This window comes from Epinephelus moara, chromosome 23, assembly GCF_006386435.1.
Source record: "Epinephelus moara isolate mb chromosome 23, YSFRI_EMoa_1.0, whole genome shotgun sequence".
In the NCBI taxonomy this organism is placed as follows: Eukaryota; Metazoa; Chordata; class Actinopteri; order Perciformes; family Serranidae; genus Epinephelus; species Epinephelus moara.
The window spans coordinates 16,429,218-16,446,947 of NC_065528.1; the positions used below are offsets into that span (position 1 = coordinate 16,429,218).

Consider the following 17,730-nt stretch of genomic DNA (forward strand, 5'->3'; position numbering starts at 1 on the left):
CTTTCACACTGCACTTTTTAAAGTGGACCAAACCCCCTGGACAATCTCACGCAGTTACAACAGCTGCTCGTTTGGGGGCAGTATTGCCTGAAACTACCACTGACCAGGAAGGAAAAAAAGCATGAGGAAGAAGGAAACCCATCGCATCGATTTGCCAGGACCGAAAACGGAAATCCATCCCCTTCAGCCGGCTTGGTCACCACAAAAACACCAAACACCAAAATGCATTGCGCTCTACGTCACTTCCTCTCTTTGGTTTGCTGGATAGTCTGTTTGCATTTCCCACTGTAAGCGAAACCGCACCAGGGTTCACTTGCAAGTGAACCGAGACCCCCAGTTTTCAAGCGGACCAGGGTTCGCTCATTTGGTCCGCACCAGAGTTCAAATGAGCGTTCATACCACTCCAAATGAACTGAACTATCCGTAGAAGCGGACCAGGGTTCGTTTAAAGTAGACCAAATAGCGCCAGTGTGAATGCGTCCTTCGACATAAAATGATGGGGAAAATAGGGTCCGGGTTAAAAAAACAAAGCAAACTTTAAACAACAAATATTTATTCTAAATAATCTGATTTAAATTCCTTTTTTTTGTTTCATGTACCAGTGACAACATCTCAACTAGATCATTAGGTGTGTTGCTGAAGATTACAGTCTCCATAGTAACAAATATTGCATTTTTTGAGAGCTGTATGTGTGCATCATAAGTGTTTATCAAGTTTTCAACATTTTCCACCCTGCATAAAAGAAAATGTGTTGCATTGAAATCAGGACAGCAGAAGCTTTCAAGCCGGAGGTGCAACAAATCTTTTCATTTTCAATCCATCAGCCTGTGGAATATTCCTGTTGCTTGTATATGATTTCGTTTATGAGTGCAAGAATATTGAAGTATTGATCTGAACGGCTCATGTGTGTGTGTGTGTGTGTGTGTGTGTGTGTGTGTGTGGGTGGGTGGGTGTATAGGTTGGCTCTGTGCCTCCATGTGACAACTGGAGATACGCGGAGGTGTGTGTGTGAATGTATGTGTACCTTGGTGAAGTGTATATGACTATGTGGTGAGGTTCTGATGTGTGCCTATGCCCTGTGGGCTCTCTGTGTGAGTCTTACCATAGTGTGTGAGGATGCCCTGAGGGGTGACCACCTGATTGCAGACATGGCAGACAACAAGACAAAAATCCTCCAGTGCTGGAAACTGGCTGTAGACGAGCATCTCTGAGAAAGATACGAAGAGGAGAGATTACATTTTAGACAAAGAACAATCAGAGTTAAAGGAACACACATCAGTTGTCAACTATTAAATTAATTGCCAACTAATTTGATAATCAAGCCAAAATTTTCTGATTCCAGCACCTCCTGGATGATAAACTAGCATACTGATGTTCAAGGCAGAATATAGCAACGCTGCGCCTGAAGTTACAAAAGAGCTCCACCCACTTAAGAAAACTGAAGGTTAATAGAAATATTGCTAAAAACAAATATGTCCAATGTAAAATAGCTGCTATTTCTTTTAGCTAAGCTTTGAGTATGTAATCTTCCTGTAACCGAACAAGCTCTGCTGACAGAAATCACAGCCCTTATTAGCACGGGGCTTGAGACAGCCTCACTGAGGGGGAGGTGGGTCGTGTATGGACGTACGAGTGTGTTTGCAAAAGCTCACGAGGGAAAAATTTAAGAATGTGTGGGTGTCTGACAGTTTATGGGTGCATGTCGTCATGACCTCGCATTGCTGGCGAGTTCTGTGTCATCTGGGGCATCACAGAGATCAGCAGTCATGCCTAGTGCCCACCAGTGTGTGTGCAGGAAACAGATCTGCTAGGTTATTCAAGGTCAAAGCCATATCATACAAATATGTAGACACCGTGAGCGCGTGTGTCTGTGTGTGTGTACATACTGCAAAAGGTCACAGTTGGTTTCATTACTCATGCATGGAGTGTTCAAGGACACAGACTTACACCGAGGCTGTCATGTCTAGTAGGAATATTTTGTAAGTTTTGAGTTGTGTTAATACTGATTGAAGAGTGCTGTTAAATAAATACTGAGGTGCAATGAGACTGAATCAAATGAAGGGCAAGACAGTCATGCCAAAGCGGTAAAATAAACTGATCTGCTGAGGAAGAGGCTTCCACATGAGGCCTACAGCTGGATGCCAAGCAGCTGCACTGAAGCAGTTAGCGGTAAGATGCTTTGCAAAAGTTCACCTTGTCAATACAGAAGAGGAGATTATTTCTCTCATTTTCCACGCCCATAAGTTCTAAGCATGCTCCTGGATTTAAGCCACAGTTCAAACTCTCTGATTCCCATGTTTGCTCCCCCCCCCCACGGGCAAATAAACTGCAGTGTTTGTTTTCTGACTTAACTAAAAAGGGGCCTGATCAGAGCTGTAGTACAAACACAAATGGAAAGGTGTGGCTGCGTGTGAAAAACGGCTTTTTGAATATTGTCATTGTAGTCCACAGGTTGTTAAGTAGTCAGGGTTAATAACCTCAAAATGTGAGCGGTTAAACAGCCTGCTGCAGGTTAGCTCCACCTGCCACCAGCATCACAACAGTTTATGTCCATCCTGTGATCGCTTTCTGTGGAAACCAGCACAGTTACTTGTTAATGAACTATCAGGAACGCCCAGCCAAAACAAAATATGCAAAGGACTTTGGTGGGAGTGCTGGGAAAAAAAAAAAAAAAAGCAAGAATGCAATTTCCTCTGCATCTGCCAAGTCAAATGCAAACTAAGTGCGTAGCCTATTTCTGCAGCCTCAATTGTGTGTGTGTTTCTCAAGCCAACTGCCACACGCTGCCAAATGACTGACAGGCCTGTAAATGAACTACAAAAACAATCAGTCACTGGTGAATAAACATGTTTGGAGCTACTAAAACAATCAATCATTGGACATGGATTACATTCAGAGGAAGTAAATCAACTTCCCATTGATGAACTGCGGTTTTGAAAGTAACTTAAAAGATTTTACAGGTAAACAAAACGGGTTTGAAAGGGACGACTACCATGAGAAGAGAACACTCAGCCCTGCCTTAGAACACTGAGTTCCTGCTGACTAACACACCTAAGTCATAACGTAACTGTGGCAAAGAAACAGCAACGTGTTTTACTGAGAAAATGACCTACAATCGACCAACTTAGAGGAAACCACTTTTTAATAACCACAATTTCAACAGTTCCAGAGGAGGGCACAGGCCACAGCAACAGCTCCAGCTGCTTTCTGAACAGGCACACCACATAATTATTGGTCCTGCACCAAAATGGATGATAGTGAAAACAAGCTTACCAGCAGCTGACTGGCAGCTAATGGCACAGACTCAAGGCTACAAACTCCACAAGCCTATTCTCTCCATTTTCACAAACATATCCCAGATACAAATCTAGGTAAAACCTGCAGAGTCATAAAACTCTAAATGGCCTATAATGAAGGTAACACAGCTGAACAAGGCCAAATTAGTCAACATGATCTTAATGAGCATTCACCCACATGTTATGTAATTTGGTACTTTGACAAAAGCAAACAGATCTGGATTTGAAATTGATAACTCGCCTAGCTAGATTCAAGGCCAGACACCGCTACTGAGGCTTTGCATTTTAGTTCACAAAATGATCATTTGGAGAATGTAAGAATCACTTTAGGCCTTCAACAAATATAAATCAAAATGTTAGCAAATAACCAATATTGATTGCCTTATCATTTTTATCATAGCCACAGGGAGCCACAAGAGAACAGCTAAAGAGTCACAAGATGCTTACCCCTGTTCTAGGATCTTCCTTCTTTCCTAAACTACAAAATGCATTTCCTGCAGAAAATGCGTGTGAATGCTGTCAGCTGAAATTGGGAAGCCTTGCCGAAAACACAAGAATCTTAACAGAGTGGTTCAGGGATGATGTTTTATTTTTAGGCCAATGAGAAAGTTAGCGTCACTCCAGTTCCCTTGCCAAAGCATAACAAGGATTTTTCCCATTGAATTTCAGATTATTGCAGAAAATAAGCTCTGTGGCCAGGGTATGAAGTTAACAAAATATTTTGGGGGCAATTTTGGCTCCCACGGTCTAAAAAATGGGGGCATTTTCAAAATGTTTGGGGGCCATCAAAAAATTGTAATTATGTTCTAACAATAAGCACATGAAAAGCAAAACCAACTAAGATAGTGTCTTCACTCTTCAGTAGAAACCACTATAAATGAAATAAATAATGGGTTACATAAAGTTATGGTTGCAAAATATCACTCAGATTTCCTATAATTCAACCAGTTTAAATGTGATGATTTAACCATTAATCTACTGATAGCAGTACTAATGTTTCACCACATTACAGTTACTTTTACTGTTAAAAAGGCCAAATTACTATAAATTCCTTAGATGCAATCCTGGAAGTAAGTTAATTTAAAATTTAACATTCATTCTACCTTAATTTTTCATTAATTTGTCATTGTGTAGACACAGATCACCCAAGAAATGGTTAATTTATACTTATGGTACAGCAAAGCCCCCTCCCCTTCTCTGTCAGATTACTCTCACGTAATCAGTGCAATCTCGTTGATTATGTCTGGAAAATGAGTTGTAGACGTGACGGTAAATTAATTTAATGAAAATAAAATTATACTTTAATGTCAGATTGTAATACTGTTAAAAATATAAATACATATAGTTGTTTCGAAAACTTTTGGCCCCCGGAACATTGCTTTTGGGGGCATTCTTGGATAAATTGCGGGCCAAATGGCCCGTGGCCCTTGCTAATTTCTGACACTGTCTGTGGCAAACAAACGTTTATGATACTTGCATGTTTTATTCGGCAAGATAATCTTCACAAATGAACACCACTTTTATGAGTTTTGAGGCCCAAATGCAATCGCCAAAAGGAAAAAAGCTAGCATTAGCCTATAAAAGAACTACACTTCAGTCGCATGACGAAATGTCACCACCGCAACAAGGCTGTAAAGCTGTGTTTGGCATGATGTTTTGTAGTCTCATCAAGCCGCTTGTTAGCAACCGCCTTTATTTTTAGACAAATAAAAGCTTTAAGATTTAAGTTTGGGGTATTTGCTTACGTATTTTATGTCGTACAACAAAACGTGAAAGTCTCTTAAGCTTGTGTTAACCACAGAGCAAATTTCAGACATCTCACCTGAAATGTATTGACTTTGAGATGAGGGAACCAGGAGTGCTAAAATGCTAACTTATTTCTGAGTTTTTGGACTCATTTGAGCACCACTCTATATGCTGAGAACCCTGGAAACTGAATTGTAAAAATGAGTTGGAAGCTCAATTGCATTACCTAAAGAAGCTAAGAATTTAAATACATTCCTAGAAAAGCTGAAAGCTAGACTGTAATTCTGTTATAGGTGGAAGTTGAAATGAATTAACTTGAAAGATATATAAAGCATTAGGTTTTCTTAATAAGAGAATCAGACCTTTGGTTGGCAACCAAAAATAAGTGGCAGACCTTTTCTTTGTAAGTCACATGGAGAAACTGAGTCAATGAACTGTATTATGATGAAGGACTCGTCACTTAAAAAAGTTTAAACCTACTACTACCAAGTTATTACTGTATAAAGCTTCAAACATCTGTTTTCAAGGTCATCTGATCATCAGGTATTAAAAGCCAGGCTGAGAAATGAACTCCTGCCTGGGAAATGACAGCATGAAATCCTTGACAGAAGTAACTGTAAGGATGGTTCACTGATAGCATTAAATGTGAAATTAGGGTTACGATCTAACATCTAGGCTGAATACATAAACATCAAGGACAAAATCATTCCACTTCAACATCTATTCATCTTTTTTTTCTTACACACATTCTCTTTACTTCAGACTATGCTTCAATTCTGACACTAGAGCTAGGCCTACATCTCACGATTACTATCATTATCAATTAATCTGCGGGTTTTCTCTATTAACTTAATCACAATTTCTTACAGCTTAAGGTCATGTTCAGTTTACTATCACATAAGATGAGGAAAAACAGCAAATCCTCAAACAATTAATTAAAACAGTTGCAGAGTAATTCTTTACCTAATCTTTCAGCTCTTAAGGTTTTAGGTGTAGAGCAGGAATACTCAGCCTGCCTTGCCCTGGGGCTAATTTTGCAAAATGACACGAGACCCGGGGCCAATTAAGACACAGACATTCAGAATATTGCAAATCCAGTCGCAGCGGTCCGGTTTATGACGGGTATTTCTAGGATTTGAGGATATTTGGGACTTAGTTCACACCTCTATCAGGGGGTCTGGACAATCGTCCCCAAGCACTTTTATCCCTGATAAATAAGCTCTATTATGATGCTTTTGTTTATGCACTCTGGCACTTTCTTTACATGTGAATAATAGGCTACCTGGCACCCTATCACAGGCCAAATCTGGCCGTACGTTGGTGTTAACTTTACGGCGTTTTGCCTTTCTGCATTTTTCACTGAGGTGATCTCTAATAAGGTTTCATGGATCCTGAATCCACCTCGCTTTAAAGTGTTTGCTCGAAGTACAGGAAATATATGCATCATTTTCTTTGACTGCATTCAAGCGTTGACAGGGTAATTTGACTAATTTCAGCTCAAATCATTTAAATGCAGACAATACTAAACGCTAGGTAACCAAGGCTTTTTTAAATCCTCTGCTGAGAGATTTCAAACACCAAAGGGAAAAACAGCTATTGCGAGAAGCACTGTGGTAAGTTCCATTCTGTCTGATGCATACTGCAGTTCAGTGCATTTACACTCCAAGCACATTTGATCTGGGACAACTCTCAAAGCACGCTCGCAGAAACATCTTTGTACTCGTGTTACATACTGCACCTCACAGTTAGAGTCATCTTCATCAGCTGTTTTTGATAATACTGAACACACTCAAAGAACACTACGGTAAATGATCATTTAAATTATCTCCACAATAACACAATGTTCCTCATGATTCCCATCCTGACTAAATCCAGTACAAATAGAAGCATTACGACACTGCCTATTTCTAGTGAGATGATGACAGTGGCTGTCAGTCTAGCCGACAAAGTTGCTGTTGGTTGTCATCATCTCCACTGTGTGTGCGAGAGTGACAAACAGACACAGATACCAATCATGTCCTGCACCACACACACACACACCAATTACAGCCGACCTGGCCTTGCCATCTACAAATATGTGCGCACACTGAAGTGTCAAGTGAGTAAACATGTAACGTAATGAATCATGCTAGGTTCTGCGAGATACAAATGTACAAATGAGGCATTTAAGACATGTTTCCCTGTGTGTTCATGAGGGTAATGGGTGTCTGCGTCTGTGTGCGTGTGTGTGTGCATATCACTCTCAGCGGGCCTTGGTGTCATGTTGCCAACAGATCAGCAATTCTGGAAACACCGCTCCAGTTTGGCTCTGAGAGAGGATGATGAGGCATGTGAGTGAGCGTGTAGGAAGGGGGCGGGGTGGGGTTGGTATTTGACCAGTGAGAGTCAGAAGAGTTTCCCTGGCTGTGGGTGTGTGCGTCAGTGTGTTTGTACGAGCGCTGCAGCACGCTTTAACTTTCAGGGATGACTCAAGTGTGTTAGTGTGCAGCGCGTGCTCTGGTGGGTATTTATACGTGGTGAGGTGTGGAGGAACTCCTTTGGCTCCGTCTCTGGGGGGGGGGTGGAGGTACCTACTCACTGCTTAGGGGCACCCCACAACCCCCTCCACTTACACACGCTATATTTATAACTTTATTCCTACACAAAAGCCCCAAAACAACACAGTAAAGACAATGAATAAGACAGACTTTCCGCCATTCATCAGTGTATCACAAGCTATTTTTTCTAATGACACAGGTACAGCTGCAATAATTTGCTTTCTAACTGATTAGTTAATCAAGAAAATGAATTAGAAACTACTTTAATCATCAATTAATCATTTTTCAAGCAAAAAAAACCCAGCTAAATATTCTCTGGCTTCAATTTCTCAAACGTCTGATGCTTGTCTTTGTCGTGCATGGTAGTAAACTGACTAATAAGCAATCTGAATGCATCACCTTGAGCTCTGGGAAACTGTTAAGTAAGTGTGTACACATACGAGGAATTTGACCTGCGTGTGCTTGCACTGAAATAGAAATAACGGCTAAAAACAAGGACAATAAAGCAATACCATGATAAGAGACTAGATATGGGCTTAGATTTTGGATATCGAAATATTGTAACTGCTCTATTATTTGCCTTTACCCACTTCGTCATTATATACACATTACTGATTATAATTTATCAAAAATGAAATGTTGTAGATGATTAGCGTAAGCATCAATCCTCAACCAGAAAATATTGTCGCATTAACTCAACTCAAATGTCAAGATTTGGACCTGAATCAACCAACAAGACTACTAAATACCCATATATGCTGGTTTTCGACATATACATATATCATATGCTATGTGATTTGTGATTCAAGCATCGCAGGTCTCCATGAGTCATCCTTTAGCCATACAATGCCAGAAAATTCTCAAAATCCTTTAAGACAACCCGTTATATTAACAACTACATATCCATTATAGCATTCTTGGCTCTCTGCACCACTGCACTGTTGTCTAGCTGTCTGCAAACCAGGTGTCTGCACATCCTTAAAAAGCCTTAAATTATATTAGGCCTTAAATTTAAATGTCTGAGGTCTTAACTGCCACACACATTTTCGCCAATCTTATTTACTACAAATCTTTTTCTCTGTCTTTTGACTTTATAATTATATTTACCTGTTGATTTTAAATTCTAGATTTTATATAGGATTATGGTTATTACAGGGAGTTAAATGAAAGTATTAAGTGAAATGACAGTGCTAGGTTCAGAGGTAGGTTTAAAGATTTCACAGGAAAGAGAACACAAACAAATGATGGACGAATGAGACCAGATGAAATGACCATGCTGAATATTTGATAACATTTCAAGCCTGATATTCCTAAAAATGAATTTAAGACACCTGGTTTGTAGACAGCAAGACAACAGTGCAATGGTGCAGACAGCAAAGGATGCTCTTTACATAAATTTGACAATTTTCTGACATTTTATGGGCAAAATATTAGTTGATTCATGAAGAAAATAATCATTAGTTACGGGATGCTACAGGCTGCACCCCTTATATATCAATTAACGTTACAGTGTGAATTTATAAAGTAGGTATGATGCCCAGTTATGTTGATTTCAGTGAGGAGATGTTAAAATAAATATACCTTAGCATCATTTTAGCTGCAGAGCATGAATAACGAAACAATAACAGAGCATCATCGTCTAAGTGACAGCGTGAAGTGTCTAACTTCCTTACCTTGTTTGCTAAGCCTCACGGCTTCACCGAGGCAGTAAAGCTCCTTGTCGCTGTTATCCAAAGACGAGTCTGCGTCAGAACAAAACACAACAGCCACTTAGAAACACGCAGGAGCATTCACAACAAACTTTGGGGCCATGCGTGGAGCCATGCTGGTCCGAGGCTGCCTGGCTACCTTGTTAGCATTAGCCTGCTAGCGCCCGAGCTGGCTTCCCCTACCGCGAGTGAAGCTGTCAAAGCTAACAAACTTACAGCTGGACAGTTGAGCATATCATGACCGCACGAGCCACAGCGGCACGAACTCCGCACTGTAACGGCTAGCTTGGCTCGCGCGCCTGTGCACGAGCGCCAAAGCAGCGTATTAATATTGCATTTCGTAGTAATATTTTTTGACAGTTACTTTGCTGCGCTTTGACAGACGCTGCATGGTGGAGGAGCTTACTCAACTCAATCACAGACAGTTGGACCACGCACTTCCCGACAGTTTGTCCGCAAAAACAACAACGCTACCGACGTGCGAACTTACTGTCAACAAAACGTAATTTAGCCGCACTGACGAAGGAAGACCAAGGCTCGCAAAGGAAGGTATCCGGACTTGGTATTTGGCGATCCAGTGTCGCCATTGCTCTTCCTTCTTGTTGCTTTGCTGAGAGCCGTTTTTTCCTCTCTCTCCTTCGCACGCAGCAGGCGAAAAACGAAAGAACGAAATATGCTGACGTCGTCCTCGGCGGGCTTCGACTCGGCTCGGGAACTTCCGGAGGGTTGAGAGGTTGAGCGACAGACGGAGCAGCTCTCGAGTTCAAAAGTTCAGAAAAGCCCAAAGCTTATTTTACACACGGTGTTCTCACTGTGGGACACCTTCACTGTTACATTATGTTGCATTAGAAAACATTAGAAACTATATTTTTATTTAAATGGCATTGGAAGACAGAAAAACAAATAACAGTGTCAGACCTATCAACATTTATGTTCTATCAAAAAGAAGGTTAATCATTGAGCATAACAACACAACCTGTATCCTTAAATTAAAGACCTACTTTTTTAATCTGGCTTTTAATGTAGAGTAACATCACAGTCTTGAAGTTTTAACCATTGATTGTTACCTACTTTTATTTCTCCTGTTCATTTTTTTATTCTATTTTATTTATTAATTTTTATACTATGGAGTTTTAATCATCTTTTTTCTTCATTTGTTCTGTTTTGGTTGGTTTGCTTTTTTTTAATATTTTATTGTTTTGTGTCTGTGTCATTCCAATGTTGCCATGTGAAGCACTTTGCATGTTTGTATGAAAGGTGCTATATAAATAAATTTGAGTTGACACACACATAACAATTATGTGGTAATAATAATAACCGTACCCTATCCACACAATGCTGCTGAACATGAACAGCTTTTGATACATTTGTAAAACCGAGGGGATATTATAATGGAATAATCCATTTACTTGTTGCTGTGATTGTAAATGTTAAGACTATACCTTCATTACCGAAAGTAACATCATCTGAACTGATGACACTGGCAAAGTTACTTAATATGTAATGATCAACAAATGTGTGAAAACTTGAGATGAAACTGATGCAATATAAAAGGACATATCATTTTTAAAAGCACTAGAGGCATGTGGTGACATATTTCCATAAAGAACAACATCACACCACCAGCAGGACATATTATCAGCAGCAGCAGAAAAGAGTTTGGCGCTTACATGTGTGTGTATGAATCATCCATTGTTTTAACTGATTACTGAAGGATCTATAGGTGTTCAGGTCTCTGATTCCTCAATGGAATCGTACAGTCTCTTATCCCCGAGTGACACGAACGATTAATGTTTGTTCTTCTGCTGATAACACAAGTTTGCATATCTTATTGAGTCATCCCAACTTAAAATCTGATGACTTTAGAACCAACCTGACAAAATCAAAGAAAGACTTGCAACCTGGACTTTAACATCAGTGACTCATGACTTCACTTGGACTTGAGCTTTTAGACTTGAAAATGCTCGATACCTTCCCTCAAAGCCCCAATGATGAAAAAGTAGTCTATGTCATTTCCTAGATCAGCTAACATTAACAGAATGTATTCGCAGGAACTTCACACTTACTCCCTTAGACTAATTTAGTTTGAACTAACATGACAGCATCCGAAGACTAATGTTACCTTACTTAGCGCCAGTTGGAAAAAAATGATACCAAAGATAATTTCCTTCACGTACAAAAACGACACGGTGGTGAACAAAAAAAAACAAATTGCAGTGTGCAAAAAGTCCAGGTCAAAAATAACAGACCAAGACGCAACAACATCCAACTTTGTTTGATGTCTGAAGGTGCACAAACAGACTCAACTTGACATGGTTAGCGAGCTAATGCTATGCTAACTCTTTAACAAACTTGTTTAAACTGATAAATGAAAACTTTAAAAAGCATTTATGACTTTTGTAACTACATTATTGGCATTGTGTTCACTGAAGAGCGCATTATGCCTTGTTAAGGACTTGAAACTCAAAGTTTAGGGCTCCCATCTCTGTTACAATTTGGCATTTTGTAAACATGAAAATAAATATCTAATACCAGACTGAGCGGGAAAGGGGCCCTTGTGTGAACCTGAAAAATGCACCAGAGATTTAAATCTCTCTGCTTCATTAAGCAAAATGAGAGTACTATGAGGGCTTGCCAGGGAGTTACAAAGTAATGGGTATAATGGATTTTGGAAGGAGGGGGTCAGAACAACAGTATGAATAACATGATGGTGTTAATAGCTCAGATTGTATTGTGAGGTTACAGCTGCAGTTTGGTTATTTTATTTCACTGAGAGCCTAAAAAGATGTAAATGATTTTGGAGCCAGTTATATAATGTCTCAGCTTTTACACTGCCAACAAAACTCTTTGAATGGAGTCACATAGAGACTGGTGAAAAGCAGGGATTTTTCAGACCTAAAGTCCAGAGGAAGTTCCATCTGCATCATGCATTCACAAGTGAATTTAATACAGTACAACACTGATTTAAGAGATCTGAATTCTGTGGTCACGGAAACAAACTGGCTCGGGATGTTGAGGCTCTCAAAGTGGCTCAGTAGGTCAGGCTCATGGCACTACATAGACCTCTTGTGGCTGAAAGCAGAACCTGCACTCAAAGTGCAAAGTCGGGGTCGAGTGAGGTGACACACAGATGGCCTCCTTTTCAAGGAAATTAATGTCAAATGGATGACAGAATTTCTTCCATTATAATAATACTGAACAAATTGACCACTGAAGGAGAAACACTACAGGTGGAGACATAGCTTTTTTGTTTCTCTGACTTTTGTCTAATTTCAGACAACTGGAAAGAAAACATCTACATTACAGATTTTGTCCTTGTCCTTCACAAAAAGCACAGTTGCATATTTAAACATATGGGAACATAAACATATGATCTATAATCATTATATTTGATCCTATCCACTTGTAGTGTCTTATTTTGGCTAAGAATGTATGAAATTTTACAGTACTTACCTTTAAAGGCAGTGCTGTAATGTAACTAAGTACATGTACTCAGGTATTGTACTTAGTTACATTACAGCACTACCTTTAAAGATATGTATCGTAAAAAAATCATATATTTTAGTAGAATTTTGTAGAAATTTGAGGCACCTGGGGGGCTCAGTAGCTCAGAAAGTAGAGTGGGTGCCCCATGTAAAATGGCAATGTCCTTGCCACAGTGGCCACAGGCTTGATTCCATTCCTTGGCCCTTTGCTCCATGTCACCCCCCCCCCCCTCCTTCTACTTCACTTGGGTATTTTTACACTATGCTACTTTCTGCCAATACCCCACAACACCGTAAAGCGCACCATTGCACTTTTTACTCCACTAACAGTTATTAAGGTTCAGGTTTAGGTTCAGGTTACTTTATTGATACCCAAGGGTAAACTAGTTTCGCAGTTGAGAGTCAAAACATCCATCACAGTTTGAACAATCAAAACAAAACATAAAACATAGAATACAAGAAAGAAATTTAAAATCGACAGAAAGTGCTGCAATGCATGAAATAAAAGCATGAAATAAAAGCAAATAATTAAAAACGCCAAGAGCAAAATTCCCTACAAGAAAATAATTAAAAACGCCAAGAGCAAAATTCCCTACAAGACATAGGTTAGAAGAATAAAAACAGTTCAATAGAATAAGAATAAAACAATGAGATAAAAAACAATCAATAAATAAAAAATAAGATACATGCTCCAAAGTGACTGACTTGTGCAGTTTTGTGCAAAGATTCTACAGCTTGTTTACCAGTGTGATTGCAGCTGGAACAGAGCTGTTTTTGTATTGTTTAGTTCTATAACTTGGGACTAAAAACCTCCGTCCAGAGGGAAGAATCTGGAACTCGCTATTCAAAGGATGCAAACTGTCATTTAAAATGGTCATGGGTATCCGGTGTAACTGTTTGGTATACAGGGAACAGGGGTTCAGCTGGGACTTGCCAGTCAGCTTACTTGACCATTTCACAATTTGATTTAAAGAGTTCTTATTGTTAACACAGAGGCTTCCGAACCATGACACCAAGGAAAAGGATAAAATGGATTAAATAAAAGCATGACTAAACAGGGTCATCATGGTTTTGTCTACATAAAAATAGGACAGCAGTTATCAAATAACTTAAATTACTTTACAAATGAATATTTTTGCTCACAAACCATGTAAAAAATGTACAAGTGCAGCTAAAACAAGTAGTCACCTGATCAGAAAAGTAACTGGCAGCTATTTTGATTAAAAAAAAAAAAAAAAAAAATTAAATGCAAAAATTTTATGGATCAAGCTTTTAACACAATAGGATTTGTGGCATTGTTGTTAAATTAAATTAAATTAATTTGATTTAATTTGATTTAATTTAATTTGATTTAATTTAATCTTTTTATTTTATTTTATTTTTTAATTATTTGATTTATTAATTTGATTTAACTTCTTATGCTTTGAGTACTTTTGGGACTTCAGTACATTTTCATGATTTTACTTGCATGCTTTTACTAAAGTAACATTTTCAGTGCAGGACTTTCACTAGTAACAGAGTATTTTGACTGTGTGGTATTAACACTTTTACTGGAGCGATGGATCTGAATCCTTGCTGCAACACTGTTTCACAACCATTTTCTCAAAATGAGTTTGTTCATACTGAACCAAAAATCTTAACTTCAGCAAAACTTACATACACCAAACTTTCCAGTTATATTCCTATCTATATTTTGAAGGCTTTCACGGAAGGGTTTGTCCATAAATCATTCATCGCCTGATTTAAAGAATATTATATCCCTAAAAAAAAAGAAATTTTTATAAGTAGTAGTATTTTTCAATGGTTATTGACAGTATTTTCTGATTTATGGAGTGATAAAAAAAATATTTTAATTATTTCAATGTACATAATGAACAGGGGAAGTTTCATGTTGATATCTACTTGTATTAGTTAAAGTTTTACCCTGTAGTGTCGCCCCTTAAATCCAGATTTTAGTCATTAGAATTAACACAGTACTTTATGATGCTTAAAAGGTTTAAAAAACTTGCCAGAGCTAAAGAATCCAGTGGCTACACACGTGATCACATGACGCAGCATGAGATCGTTTTTTTTTTTTTTTTGGTTGTTTCACTGAACCAGAGGGAGAGTGAATGAGACTGAGAAGGGTGGAGATTCAGAGGAAATGACAGCCTTTAAACGAGGGCCAGGAAATGACTTTGATTAGTTTATACTGATGTGTTAAATCAGGTCAAATCCGCACACACACACAGAGTCCACACACAGCTCATGTGCTCATCTGTGGTTAAATGCAATCCTTCCTTTCCCACACAAACACACACCAGCACACTTCTCTGTTCTCTCATACAGAGGGTGACTCAGCCACAGCGTTGTGTTTGTTTCCCGCACAGTGATCATTGAGGTCACAGGACAAATCAGGAGGTCACAGGAGACAAACAAGGAAACACAGAGTACTGTTTGTCTGTCTCTTCAAGGGTCATATTAATGGGTTTGGGTCACAAACGTCTTCAGATGCTTTCACTCTTTTATTTCACCCTTTTAGACTCATAAGGCTTTTCTTTTTAAATCTCACCTGAGCGGCTGAATCCAAACAAAAGTATAGCTGCTGCGCAGCAGTGGTCAGGGCCGGGCAATTTTAGGCAAAATTAGACAATTCTGAGCAACAAGCAGAGTGTAGGAAGATGAAAAAAAGGTGGCATTCTAAGCATAAGAGACTATGCTCTATCTCACTGAGCTAATTAGCAAGAGACAACTCTGCGGTATATATGTTTAAAACTTCTTCTAGCTCATTATAGGAATTCTACAGCTGCAATGATTAGTCAATAAATCAATAAGTCAAACAAATAATTAATCCACAACTATTTCATGATGGATTGATTGTTTCAGGCATCAGTGTTGGAGTTACCTTCGCAGATTTGAGGATATCCTCCTCAAATCTTGCTTTATCATGGTTTTGGACCTTTAGTCAGACAAAGTGAGATGTTTGTGGATGCCAGATTGGAATTGGGGAAAGGTAATATGAATTCTACATAATTTTATAGACAAACATTTAATATAGAAAATAACTGGATCATAATTATTTTAACCTTAGTAGTCTCTAATCCACATAACATGATGCCTGAACATAGGACTTTCACATTAAAATGTCCATTCTGCCTTAAATGAGGCTTGAACTCACAGCTTCTGAGACTGAGGTCCATCTTCTATCTCACTGAGCTAACTGGCAAGTGACAGTTCACCTGTGGCTTCACAAACTGACTAAGCCAAGCATCAGGGTGCCAGACAGTAGCCATCCATGCCATGTAAATGCAAATTTCAAAGTGAAAGCTCCAAAGCTGTAGCACATATGGTTGATTTGTTAGGAATTTTCAAAGTTTTGAAATTTAGAGGCTTGCTGTAGCGCCACCATCAGGACTATTGTCTTGTGTTTCCAGTTGAGGACATCTGGCATGGGACTGGACCTTTATGAAAAGTTTGGGTAGATTTCTCATATGGAAATGTTGCACGAGCCGAGGCTTGAACTCACAATCTTCAACACCAAGAACCATCCTCTATCTCGCTGAGCTAATTGGCAAACAGAGATGTCACATGTAGCTTCACAAATTGACTAAGCCAGTCACCCGTGTACAAGACAGCAGCTGTTAGTGTGTAAAGGCAGATTTCAAACGGCTGTCAAAAATTCAGTTATTAAGACAAAAATCCGAAAATACACAAATTGCATCTAGACAGCATGGAGATGTTGGTAATTTGTTTTTAACAATGATTTATTGGCTCCATAAGTGAAAAACTGATGTTTAAAAATGCCATTTTTGCATTGACTCCAATTGTTCGCATGAGAGCGAAATTCAAAATGCTGTAAAAAATTCCGTTTTTGAGATAAAATTCTGATATTTTCCAGACATCATCTTCCATGACTCCAAAATTTTGTCATTTTTTTTTAATGAACATTGAAAATGTATTTAGCAAGAATTTGCAAGTATAAGTTTACAATACTGTTTACAGTCAAACATTTTGATGCACTGTAGGCTCAATTTTTGATAAATCAAAAATCTGTGTGGATGGTTTGTGTAGGACAGTCTGCAGATGCTCTGTAGCAAGTTTGGTGTCAATTGAGCAAAAATTGTGGGAGGAGATAGGTTCAGTAAGTTTTACAGTTTTTGAAAAAAACAGAGTGCTGGACTTCATAATTTGCAATAGGTTTAAATGTACAAAAGTTTCTTCAGTATTGGGGCTACATTTTGGTGAAAGTTGCAAATCTGTAACATATATGGTTGATTTGTTGTGAATTTTCAAAGTTTTGAAATTTAGAGGCTTGCTGTAGTGCCACCAGCAGGACTATTGGCCTGTTTTTGCAGCTGAGGCAATCTGGCATGGGACTGGACCTTTGTGCTAAAGTTTGGTGATTTTTCGAGCATGGGAAGTAGGATTTCCTCAGAAGAAGAAGAAGAAAGAAGAAGAACAAGAAGAAGAAGAACAACAACATGCAGGATAACAATAGCAGCTTAGGCTGCCCGGCCCCTAATTATACTGTTTTTCAGATGTTTAAACCTGCTCTGCATAATCATCTGTTTCACACATGACCAGGAGAAACTTACCGCCTCTGGGTTGTATACGTCTGTGAAGAAGTCAAGTTGTAGTTACAGTTTAAGTCCATGTCTGTCCAGAAGTATATGACAGTTGTCTCTTGCATTGGTCAGTTGACAATGTCTCAAATATTAATGTTGCTGCAAAGACACTACATGCGACTCTTTCACCCCTATCCAGTGGCTCCCTATGGCTTTGGCAAAAAATTACATAGAAATTTATAATGGCAATTTTTTTACATTTTCATTATCATTTTTCATTGTCAAAGGCCTTGAGTGACTCCTACATTCTCAACTGTAAAAATGTGCAGTCTATACACAGAAAAAAAAAAGTTTTTACATTTCATCAACTAAATGTGCGTCATACGGCCCGTCACCTTTTCCTACAAATTTTG

The 17,730-nt window shown here is 38.8% G+C and overlaps 1 protein-coding gene across 3 annotated transcripts in view; it reads right to left on the reverse strand.

The window, feature by feature from the left end:
* atxn7l1 (ataxin 7-like 1) overlaps window positions 1-10,290 on the reverse strand; it is a 39,421-nt gene extending 29,131 nt beyond the window's left edge. Inside the window, exons 1-3 of one of the 3 annotated variants that reach the window (XM_050036450.1) lie at window positions 9,779-10,290; window positions 9,253-9,321; window positions 1,103-1,207 (exon numbers count right to left, since the gene is read on the reverse strand). In XM_050036450.1, the coding sequence (XP_049892407.1) occupies window positions 1,103-1,207; window positions 9,253-9,321; window positions 9,779-9,875 (271 nt within the window). In that variant the 5' untranslated portion in view covers window positions 9,876-10,290. Of the gene's footprint in view, window positions 1-1,102; window positions 1,208-9,252; window positions 9,322-9,427; window positions 9,755-9,778 lie in introns of those variants that run through there. The other 2 variants (XM_050036451.1, XM_050036452.1) reach the window with 2 other exon arrangements.
* Between the last annotated feature and the right edge of the window lie 7,440 nt (window positions 10,291-17,730).